The following is a 12,160-nucleotide window of genomic DNA, read 5'->3' as shown; positions in this document are numbered from 1 at the left end:
TCCGATATTTGTCTTCAATGACAGATCACGATAAGACGTCAAATATTTGAGACTACCCTCAAGCGACAAACCAATTCGTCCTCATAACAGTGAACACTGTCTATTGGGATTAGACTTTTTCGAACCTGTTTGGCGTCAGTAATTGCAACCAAACGATACACGAAGGTTGTTAGAATGAGGAGATTTCTAAATTCCATTTTGATGGCTGTGGCTCTCACTAGCCTGATTGCTAGCTCATCGACTTTGTCGGTGAATTTGAAAGGCAAGGTTTTGGACAATGGCAAAGAAGGTAGCTATGACCCGTTTAGTTGGTCAGAGCAGCCCTCCTGGAAGATCAACGCCGATCGTGAAAACAAGCCATCAGCCGTTGACTGGGATGATGTAGAATATCGACTACCCGGAGATCTTTTGCCAAGCGTTTACACTATTCGGTTACTTCCCTTCATCGAAGAAGGTAATTTTACCACGGATGGCTACATTGAAATATACGTCGACTGCGTCAACAACACCAAAAACATTGTACTCAACAGCGTCGATATCGACATCCATCAATTATCAATCACGGTAAGTCACGTTACACCGTTCCGGGTATATTTCTGTTCTATACATCAAATGTCAACAGCATGTTATGTACTCCATACAAGTATTATAGATGACTCCGAAGCAAGACATTAATCGTTAAGGCTTTGACTCTTATCAGGTGCTCGATTTGGAGACAAAAAATCCGCTGGCAGTGGTAGGCCGTGAGGACCAGCAAGACACTCTTCAGAAGGTTATCATAAAAACGGCAGGCAGTTTAGTAGCTGGTAGACGTTACAAGATCTCCATGGGATTCACTTCCATCCTGAACGATAAACTAATTGGGTTCTACCGTTCTTCCTACGTTGAAAATGGTGTAACCAAGTAAGTGACTCCTACAGGTGCGCTAGACATTTTCAAAGGGCTCATTGTGTTGCCACAAATAAGATAAAGATTGAAACTCATTGACGAATAAGCACACATGCATCAGAGTAGGCTAATCATATTTTCAGCAGATATAATGGGATGGGAAAATAAGATAACACGACAAACAGCACAGTAAAAAAAAAAATAGTGTTTTCGCATTCTCACGTTTGATTTTATAAATTTAATACATTCTTTTGATGTACAGGTATTTAGCTACTTCCGACATGGAACCCGCCGACGCCCGTGTTGCCTTCCCCTGTTTTGATGAGCCCGAAATGAAAGCTCGTTTCTCCATCATCTTGGGCCGCAAAGAATCCTGGAAGTCTTCTAGTAACATGCCTAAAATAGGAACCAATCCAATGTAAGCCATTGTTTTCTGTATCAGCCGTGCATTTCGAATCTACTTTTCTCATCTTGCCCTATAAATTATATCAACAGTGAAGGCATGCCCGGCTACGTCTGGGATTTCTTCGACACAACGCCAGTCATGTCGACTTACTTGGTAGCCATGATGGTCTCTGAATTTGTTAGCACTCCATCCGATCCTGCGTTGAGCAACGTTGAATTTCGCGTTCTGACTAGACCCGAACTACAGAAAGATGCTACGTAATGCTTTGAAACAACTATATTGTTCCTTCGCATTGATTGTTTCTGCTTGTACAGGTACGCCGCCAACGTCGGACCAAGGATTCTGGAATACTTTGAAACCTTTTTCGGAGTCGCTTATCCTTTGGCCAAGGAAGATTTGGCAGCCATTCCGGATTTCGGACCGGGTGCCATGGAGAACTGGGGACACATCAACTTTAGGTTCGTGTGAAATGCCATTGACTTTTTAAATTCCATGGCTATAGCAATTGTTTCTGTTTCAAATGTAGGGAGAGCTATTTAATTGTGAACGAGAATACGACCGCTTCCAGTAAACAACGCGTAGTTGAAGTTATTGCTCACGAACTGGCTCACATGTGGTTTGGTGATCTCGTTACTATGGAATGGTAATTTTTTATTCTTGTGCAGACGATCGTAATGGACCTCATTTTTTACCCTTTTCTTGGATTTGAAAGGTGGAATAATATCTGGCTGAACGAAGGGTTTGCTCGTTATCTGCAATACTTTGGAGCAGACTCGGTATACAGGACTGAATGAGTGTGCGTTGAAACGATAGCATAACCTATAATTATTTCAGGTTGAGCCCAGCTACAAACTGCACGAGCAATTCGTCGTGAACACGTTGCAGCGCGTGCTCGTGTCCGATTCTCTCGATTCAACTCACCCAATGAGCTATCCTGAAGAGAAAAGTCAAGTTTTCGATACCATCGAATACGACAAAGGTGCAAGCGTGATCCGCATGTGTGCCAACTTCCTCGGAATGGATACTTTCCGACGCGGCCTCAACCGCTATCTCACCAGAAAGTATGACGTTAAAGGCCACAAGCTATTAAAAAATTGAAATCTAAAATGAAAATTCTTATTGTGCCGTGAACATATACAGCGCGTACAGCAACGCAGTGGAGGAAGACCTGTGGAACACTCTTGAAGAACAGGCTGCCATAGACGGGGTGATCCTTCCGGACTCTTTGGCGAAAATCATGGCCCCTTGGACGCAGACAACCAACTATCCGCTCATCACTGTTAAGCGGACTTATATCGAAGGCGATGGAGCTCTAGTCACGCAGGTTTGACTCGACTTAATAGATATTTCTCTAAACAATTGCGTGGATCTCATTTTGTTTGTTATTGCTGACACAGAGTCGTTTCGTGCTACCTACAAGCGGCGAAGGAAACTCTGTCCAAGAGGACACTGTTTGGTGGGTGCCGTTGACCTACAGCCATGATTTTAGCCTCCACCCTACAACTGCCTGGATGTCAACAGCCACCAGGACACTTGTTAGCCTTGCAGCTACAAGTGACCAGTGGGTCATCTTCAACGTCAATCAAGCAGGATTCTATCGAGTTGCTTACGACGAGGCCAATTACAACATGATTGCCGACCAGCTGATTGCCTCTCACGGTCACATTTCGATTCCTAACCGGGCCCAGCTGCTCGACGACGCTTTCGTGCTCGCCAAAATCAACAAGATCTCGTACAACATTGCAATGGATCTGACTCTCTATTTGAAATATGAACGGGAATACGTTCCATGGCGTTCTGTCCTCGACGAACTCGATTACCTCGACGTTATGCTGCACAACGAGCCGCAATATGTGGACTGGAAGATTTACATGACGTCGCTGGTGACACCGTACTACAACCATGTTGGATTCCAAGAATCGGAATCAGATGCCCATTTAACCATCTTGTCTCGAACTGACGCTTTGAATTGGGCGGGCAAATTGAAAATTGACGATTGCGTCCAAAATGTGAAGAGCCAATACGCCGCTTTAATGGAACAACCAGATATGTGCGTCTGTCCCAAAATCTTAAACTTCTTTAACATTTAGGAATCGAATTCTCATGACTGACTAATGCAATTGCGATATAGGAGACTGTCACCGAACCAGAGAGATTTCATCTTGCGTGCGGGCGTTGAAAACGGCCGCCGAGCCGAGTGGGATTTTGCATACGAGCAATACAAAGCCTCAGATTCGGACAGTTTCCTCATTGCCATGACTTACACGAGAGAGAGCAGCATCGTCTACGAGTAAGATTTATCTTCTAATTCTCGGACATATCTAGTCTCATCCTAGTCTTTTTGTTGGAACTTGACAGTTTGCTGGGCAAGATGCTCGATCCTAATTCCATTCGTTCCGAAGACGTTGATAAGGTGTTTACCAACTTGGCTGCCAATCCGTTAGGTAACGCCATGGCTCTTGATTTCCTAGTCCAGCGCTGGAATGATATCGAAGATGCGTAAGTTTTATATTTTACTTGTTGAATGGCAATTACAACTAACTTGTTCTTCACAAATGGCAGGCTTGGAACGAGTCATTTTGTTACATTCTTCCGATCGCTGTGTGATCGTCTTAATAAGCAGACACAATATGAACAGGCAATTCATTTAACTTCAAAATTAGCTTTGTCAAAGGATAATTTTTATTCTTTCCTGTTTTTAAATGGATTGCTAATAGATGGTGAAGCTGCGTGACGACCATTTCGACATCCTTGGTAATTCGACGACGGTTGAACAAGGTCTTGGTGTCATCCAAACTAACATTGAATGGATGTCTGCTAATCAATTGGAAATTGGGGAATGGCTAAAAGATCCTTCAACGGCAACAGCTTTACCTACAACTGAGGCAACTACAGAAGCACTAACGACAACAGCTTTACCTACAACTGAGGCAACTACAGAAGCTCTAACGACAACAGCTTTACCTACAACTGAGGCAACTACAGAAGCTCTAACGACAACTTCTACTGAACATACTTCTACTTTAACTTCCTCAACTACTTCAACTACTACAACTACTTCCGCCACTCCTGCACCTACCACTCCCTCTTCCGGTGTCATTATTCAACCATACCTGTCCCTTGCTTTCTTGTCTGCTGTTTTGGGACAATGGGTGTTTCGTCAATGATCACGCTGTTTTGTGATGTAGATTATGACCATTACGACAATGTATACTGAATAGAATTATTGAATTCAAGAAGCCCTTACTGCTATATACTGTGCGCTTCTTACTCGCTCAGAAGTTGTCTTGTTGGCAAAACAACAAAGGTATTTCAAACATTGTGCACCATTTTACCAAACACATTAAACAAAACAAGGTAAGATTTAAGAATACTGTGTTGCGTATTAAAATGTTGTCACTGTTCTGATAAATCGGTTTCTTACACCAGATTTTGAGCGGTAGATGAAGGCCGTAGGAAAGAAAACAATTATTTTTAAATGATTGGTAAAGCAGCTCTTTCTTATTTTCAAGGACCACTGCAGTGCAAAGTATAATGGAAAGCCCCCAGTGTTACCTATATAGGTTAGGAGCAAATTGATAGGGGAGAGATCCGAATAAAATCTTTGACCCAGAATATGCACATAGCAACATCCGGGATCATTTTTCTGCTGTCAGTCACTTTAGATCATTTGGAAAAAGTTATCTTGACAGTTGGACAGCGTCCGTCAGCTTGGTAAAGATTATCATAATTTGTGTCATATTCTTATTATATCGACGTGAAGACTGAACGTAATGACGTAGAGATCAAAGGTAGACGTAGTTGATTTGATGTCGCTGTGGATATGGTTCCGGGACATAATAATCATATGCAAAGAAAGAAATTTACCCGTGGTTTTTCCTTTACAGAAAACATGACAGAAATTTACTTAACAACTGTTGACATTAGCAAGAAATGTGAAGCGTAAAAAAGGAAAGCTTTCCCACGGTGTTCTTTGCTCGACTATTATACATAGTTTTATTAATGTAATGATCAGACTGTACAAGAAATGATGTACAACTATGAGGCTTGTGAATGATCAGCGCACTATACAACCATCTGTAGATATAAAACAGAGATGATGCAGCAGCATTGTTGCTCTGCACCTCTATCTTTACGTAAGCGATAATACAATAATGCTGTACTGTGCATTCGTCTTGTAATCCTGATAAAGTCTAAAGCCTATAAACTGATGTCCAAGGTCTTCATGTGACATGTGATGTAGGTTATTCCGATGCTGCCATTTTTACCTTTCAGTTGTTATAAGGTCGATAGGACGATTGGTCGTCCTCAAGCATCTCTTACCAGTCCCTATTTAAGGTGAGTTATGAATTTGTATGTATTTGCCGCTGTATTTCATGCATCCTACACAATCAAAGCACAACATCGTATGTTATGCAATCATAAGCAAATCTGAAATAAATGTGTTGCCTATTTGTGTTTGCTGAAATAGGCAGAGACATGGGTGGCATTCAACATCTTCTTTTTCTGGCGTTGGCCTTGCACGCAGTGGCCGCAAACGGTTTTGCCCAGCTCGGAGAAGACGCTTCAATTCTAAGACCAACTTACAATATCGACGATGAAACGGAGCTGATGGAGCCCCGAATCGTTGCTGAACCCCAAGATGGAAGCAAATGGTGGTACACTCCATCGAGGAAGGCCCACATATACAGGCATCGTTTCAACAAAGCGCTGAAACAACTGGAACAGCAACATAATCCAAAGAATACCAACAAGCAAGGCGAAGACATGCGATTGCCCGGTGACATCATTCCCATCTCGTACGACGTTCGAATGTTGCCATTTGTTGAGCTCATCGAATCCGGAAACTACACAACCGAGGGCTCCGTCGTGATCGTCGTCGAATGTATCAGATCCACCAGAAACATTTCAATTAATAGCGCTGAACTTGTCATTCGTAGAGGCACTATATCGGTAAGCGAATGTTTTGTTTTCCCTGATTGCCAGGAATTCACTTAGTTTTTAAATGATTAACTAGATCTTGGACATGCAAACAAACAGCCCATTGGCGGTGGTCGATTACTTTGACGAGCAATCAACTCGCGAAATCATAACTATTCAAACGGCCTCAATGCTCGGCGCGGGTAAACGATACAAGATCTCCATGAGCTTCAAGTCGACTCTCAACGACGATCTGCGTGGGTTTTACCGCTCCTCTTACATAGAAGAAGGCGTTAGGAAGTAAATCACATTCTATTTTGCCATTGCATTGAAGATTAATACTTTTAACACAATTTTTATTGTGCGATACAAGGTGGTTAGCTGTAACCCAGTTCGAGTCGACTGATGCACGACGTGCCTTTCCCTGTTTTGATGAGCCGAGTATGAAGGCAAATTTCACAGTTGCACTAGGCCGAAAAGATAATATGACTGCCGTTAGTAACATGGAGCAGATTAAGAGTGGGCCTGTGTAAGTCACGTCTCTTAATCATTGTTGAACAAAAGGAAATTGATTCTTTAAATCTTTACAGCGCCGGAATGCCTGGATACATTTGGGATTCCTTTGCACCGTCGGTTAAGATGTCGTCCTATTTGGTGGCCTTTTTAGTATCTGATTTTATCAACATTTCGGCAAAGCCAGGAGTAAGCAATGTCCAGTTCCGTATCTGGGCTCGAGCAAATGCTGAAAACCTTACAACGTACGTGAGCTATTTCCTATAACATTATGCTATAGCTTCTTGTATTATAAACTTACGAGCACATAGGCAATAATTCTAACAACCTCAATGCAGCCTAGCCGTAGCGACAAATTTTGTTATTGGTGGATTTTAATAGGTACGCCATCGATATTGGACCGAGAATTCTAGAATACTTTGAGAGTTATTTTAACATCGACTACCCACTAGCCAAACAAGATATGGCAGCCATTCCCGACTTCGCAGCTGGTAAATTAAAATGTTCTGTTGTTATTTATAACATGTTTAAATTCAAATAGCAAGCAAAGTGTGTGCTGTCTATATTCCATCTCAATGTTTCATTTTTCCAATAATAGGTGCCATGGAGAATTGGGGACTGATCACATACAGGTGAGTTTCACAATCATAAGAAACTACGGCAGTTCGTATACCAATGCATTAGATAATCAATGCACGTTGTTTCACTTTTATTATCTCAATCCTAAAGAGAGTCTGATTTACTGATTGACACCGAGACGGCCAGTGCTCGTCAAAAACAACGAGTTGCTATCGTGAGCGCCCATGAGCTGGCTCACCAGTGGTTTGGCGACCTTGTCACCATGGACTGGTAATTTTAAATTCATAAACAAGTACAAACGTGTAAACAGACATTTGTATGATCGCTTTCGCGTTCGGAATATAGGTGGAACGCAATCTGGTTGAATGAAGGATTCGCCAGTTACATGGAGTTCATCGGCACGGATTCGGTATAGAATAATGGTTCTTGACGATGTGATACAAACTCGAATGGAATGTGCATTTTGTGACGGCAGGTTGAACCCGATTTCAAAATGAACGATCAATTTGTTATCGAAAATTTACAATACGTTTTTGGGATCGATGCGCTGGAGACGTCCCGACCCATCAACATCGAAGTAAACACACCTGCGGAGATCTCGTCGCTTTTTGATGCCATTTCTTATGAAAAAGGTAGGCAAACGTTGGGAAGAATGTGTATGCGACTGACTTTTCATTTAACACGCTAACATTTCGCATCGTCCATCTTAGGGTCCTGCATCGTTCGGATGTGCGCCGATATGTTGGGCATTGATGCATTTAAAAGAGGACTTACACGCTACCTAAACGACAAGTACGATGCTTTAGTATGTTATGAATAATGACTGCAATAGTCTTTGGTGCAATTTAATTGATTCCCTGATAGCGCTTATGGTAATGCCCAGCAAGACGATCTTTGGCAAGCCATGCAGGAACAGGCTGACGAGGAAAACATCGTTTTACCCGCTAAAGTCAAAGAGATCATGGACACTTGGACTTACAAAATGGGCTATCCCGTCATCAAGGTGACGCGAGACTACGCAACTGGAGGGGCGCAAGTAACTCAGGTAAAAGACTTGAAAACAGACTTGAATTCGCAAGATACAAGGTGAACTCGAAGAAAACTATCGGCGATTTTATTTCATTATGTTGTCCGCTTTGCAGGAAAGATTTTTGCTGAGAAAAATGAATACGACGGAGATTGACCCAACAGTTTACCAGTGGTGGGTGCCCCTCACTTACATCAATGCTGGACTTGAGCCTTCCCAAAAGGTGTCTGAATGGCTCTCGAAAGACGACGTCAGCACGTCGTTGAACGATCTGGGAGCAGATGCCGATCAATGGGTCATTTTCAACGTCGACCAACAAAGTCAGTGTCTGTGCTTTTAACTTTTTCTTTTTAACTGAGTTCTACTTGCATAGACTATTACCGCGTTGCCTATGATGGTACCAATTACGACCTTCTCTACCGCCCAGCTTATGGCCGATCACCAGCGAATTGTTCCAAACAATCGAGCCCAGCTTTTGGACGACACTTTCATTCTGGCGTCAGTGGACATTGTTCCATACAAAAATGCCCTGGATTTGTCGTTGTATCTTGCTCAAGAAAAGGAGTACGTACCCTGGAACGCTGTCCTCGCCGAATTCAACTATATCGACTCTATGCTGCATAACCAAGCACAGTTCCCAGATTGGACGGTACGTTTCCATCTTTTTCAAATCTTTCTAAGTGAGGATTAAAAGGAATTCTTTCGTTTAGATTCACATGACAAATATAGTGACTCCATATTACAATCATGTTGGATTCCAAGAATCGGATACGGATGCACAGCTCACCATTTACGCCCGTACTGATGCCATGAGTTGGGCGTGCAGACTTAAGATTGCTGATTGCGTCGATAACTCAAAAGCTAAATACGCAGAACAGATGAACGACCCAGACAACAGCCGGTATTGCATTTGTGTCTTGAGCTAGAGCTACGTTTGAAATAAATTTTAATGATGATAACGAATTCAACTAGGATCTTGTCGCCCAACCAAAAGAGTACCATTCTTAGGACAGGCGTGGAAAACGGTGGCCAGGCTGAATGGGATTTTGCATTTAGTCAGTACCTTAGCAAATACGACACCTCTTTTCTGATCGCCGCCACTTGCAGCAAAGAAAGTAGTCGTCTCTACAAGTATATCTACTTAAAAATGCATTTAAAAAAACACTTATTAGATTAAATCAATGAATTGTTCTGCTTAGTTTACTAGAGATGATGCTGGACAGCGAGTCTGGTATCCGTCTCAGTGATGTCAACACTCTATTTAAAAACGTTGCCTCAAACCCGCTGGGTAATCTTATTGCCACTGATTTCCTAGTCAACCGATGGAATGACATTGAACAGTCTTGGTAAGACAACCGAGAATTGTAGTATGTAATGTTTTTCAACCCGATTCATTCTCATTATTAGGTTGGGAAGTAATTACTTTGTCAACTTCTTCCGCTACGTTTGCGACCGCCAGAACACGCAGACACAGCTGGACAGAGTAAGCATTTCAATCCTGACGTGACGAGTATTTACTTGGCTAATGAATTGTCTTAACATCTCCCGCTTGAATCTCTAGTTGCTGAAGTTACGTAATGATCACTTCGACATCCTCGGAAATTCCAACACTGTGCAACAAGGTATCGACATTGTCGTAGAAAACATCAAGTGGATGGAGCTGCATCAGGAGGAGATTGGAACTTGGTTAGTGGATCCGTCAGTAACAGAACCTCCTGCAACTACTACAACTTCGACTACAACAACTTCGACTACTACAACGTCGACTACAACACCTTCGACTACTACAACTTCGACTACAACACCTTCGACTACTACAACTTCGACTACAACACCTTCGACCACTACACGGACATCTACGACAACCAGCTCAAGCACTGCAGCTTCGACGGTTTCAACTACACCGGTTCCTACTACACCTTCGGCCGGCTTCAGATTTACAAAAATGGATTTCACTTCTATTTTTGCAGTTGTTTTACTATGGAAATTCTTGGTACACTAGGTAAGGTTTAGTTCTAAGCATTATTTTCTGGCCGAATAACGCATTAAAATGAGAAGTGTCGCTATTCTGAAATAAAACTTGGACCAGTTTACGTTGACATGTATTTTAGCAGAACACATTTAGTTTTTTTAATTCAAGATGTCATCGGGCCAATAAAAATAGTCACCAGAATTTTGTGAAGGTATGATTTCTTGGTGTAACGGCAGCAAGTTGTGCCATCCTTTCTCGAAAGATGTTGAGATAAGCCGGTTCGCTCATGGCGTAGAATTCGCACTCTGGCACGTTTCTGTTTACAAAACGGAATTTACGGTGATAACTTTCTCACTTATGAAGCAAATCTAATTTTGTGTAATGGGAAAAAAAAGGTCTTATCTTACTGGTGAATGAGGTATCCCATTATACTGTTGCTCGTCTCCAAGAATTTTCCTTTCAGTTTTTCGTTTCCGACCCGTTCGATGACGCAACGTTCCACCACTTGACTGTTTAGCCGACGCAATATTCGCATCTGCTCTTCAATCCAATCAGGCTTGTTGCGCTCGTTGAAATTAGTGACGTGATCGTCTAAACGCTGACTGAAATGACGGTATAGCATTGTGTCTACATTCAGCCACTTTGCGAGGCTATCGCGCTCGTCTTGTGTCAGCCGCACATTCATTTCCGGTTTGCGAGCGTTCAACTCCAAGTGCGTAACATATTCTAAAGGCCAGCAGAGGAAATCAGCTAAAAGGATCAGCGATTGTTCCATCTTTTCAGCAATGAGGACCAGCTCGAATTGTTTGTCTAGTTGCTCGATCCATTCTTTGATAATCAGGGGTTTGTTGTCAAATTCAGCTGGAGACATGCCCAAATCGAATGCGATTTGATTGCGCCCAAACAAGCCGCCCACCGCGCGTCGATTCACGTCAGTCACGTTGTATTTGTTGTTTTTCAACGCACGGACGAAATCGATGAAATCTTTCCCGTAAAATTTGTTCAGTCCCATGTAAACGTAAAGAGACTCGAATTGGTCAACGGGATCCCTGATGATGGTGAAAGTGAACGTTGATTTTCCCATCAGCGCTATTGTCTCTGGATAATTCCAGCGGTTGTGCAGCGTGAATACGTTAACTGGCAGATGGCCCCATTTTGTATGTAAAACGGAATTGCGATGGAACAGCTTGACTCGGGATAAATAGTTACCTCCAGAAGGAAGGGCTAGATTTAGTTTGTCTCTCAAGGCGTGCCTAAAAGTATAACATGGATTTAAATTTCAATATCGGTTAAAAGACAGTCAGTTATTAAGTCGCAACACCTAAATAAAATGTTTTCGACGGTAGAACTGGCGCATTTGTGGGTTTTCATAAAGGCGATCTTGTCAGTTGGACGGCATCTATCAAAGAAATGATTTTAAGTTGAATTTCCGTAAACTGGGATTCACGTCATTCGCGCACCAAAAATGAGAGATTAGCATTGCGAAAATATCACTAGAAATAATAGAGAAGAAAAATTTGGGTTTGTACATACTCTTGATTCGTAGAACGAACACCGTCAACAAGACTTTTTACCAGTAAATCTTCTAATACGCTGTTACGGTACGAATGGTAAGTGAAAACGAAAAAGAACGAAGCGACGCTAAACACAACCAGGTAGCGAACTAAAAACCGTCCGGTCAGTTGGCCACCAAACTTGTTCAGCATCTTGGTGCGCTTAGTAGGCATTTCTGAAACGTTTTCAATCTAAAAGCGTCGACGTCGCAATCGAATATATGATCAAATGGTCGCTCTATCTACTTCTGCGCTTGCATCCGAACCGATTGGCTAGGATTTGAAGACTGCCTTAATTCTGA

General features: G+C 42.4%; 2 protein-coding genes across 2 annotated transcripts; one reads left to right on the top strand and one right to left on the bottom strand.

Annotated features, from left to right (window-relative positions):
* Positions 1-31: 31 nt before the first annotated feature.
* Positions 32-10,426, top strand: LOC116935635. The gene is given in 33 exon segments (XM_032942913.2): positions 32-564; positions 701-903; positions 1,151-1,306; positions 1,384-1,551; positions 1,609-1,752; positions 1,821-1,937; positions 2,007-2,070; positions 2,129-2,355; positions 2,435-2,618; positions 2,692-3,344; positions 3,426-3,584; positions 3,653-3,793; positions 3,857-3,932; positions 4,012-4,387; positions 6,054-6,247; positions 6,312-6,514; positions 6,588-6,743; positions 6,805-6,972; positions 7,109-7,218; positions 7,326-7,359; positions 7,457-7,576; positions 7,652-7,715; positions 7,782-7,938; positions 8,017-8,098; positions 8,171-8,351; positions 8,449-8,653; positions 8,707-8,750; positions 8,752-8,982; positions 9,044-9,234; positions 9,306-9,464; positions 9,533-9,679; positions 9,741-9,816; positions 9,895-10,426. Coding segments are annotated over 33 exon segments (6,021 nt in total). The 5' UTR covers positions 32-174; the 3' UTR covers positions 10,336-10,426.
* Positions 10,419-12,160, bottom strand: LOC116935604 (galactosylceramide sulfotransferase). The gene is made up of 4 exons (XM_032942885.2): positions 11,839-12,160; positions 11,627-11,704; positions 10,713-11,558; positions 10,419-10,621 (listed from the first exon to the last, which is right to left on the bottom strand). The coding sequence occupies exons 1-4, from the start codon at positions 12,030-12,032 to the stop codon at positions 10,498-10,500; spliced, it is 1,242 nt and encodes a 413-aa protein (XP_032798776.2). The 5' UTR covers positions 12,033-12,160; the 3' UTR covers positions 10,419-10,497.

The sequence above is a fragment of the Daphnia magna genome, linkage group LG1, assembly GCF_020631705.1.
Source record: "Daphnia magna isolate NIES linkage group LG1, ASM2063170v1.1, whole genome shotgun sequence".
Classification (NCBI taxonomy): domain Eukaryota; kingdom Metazoa; phylum Arthropoda; class Branchiopoda; order Diplostraca; family Daphniidae; genus Daphnia; species Daphnia magna.
Note: the sequence above shows the minus strand (reverse complement) of the source record. Positions and strands in the feature narration are given on the sequence as shown.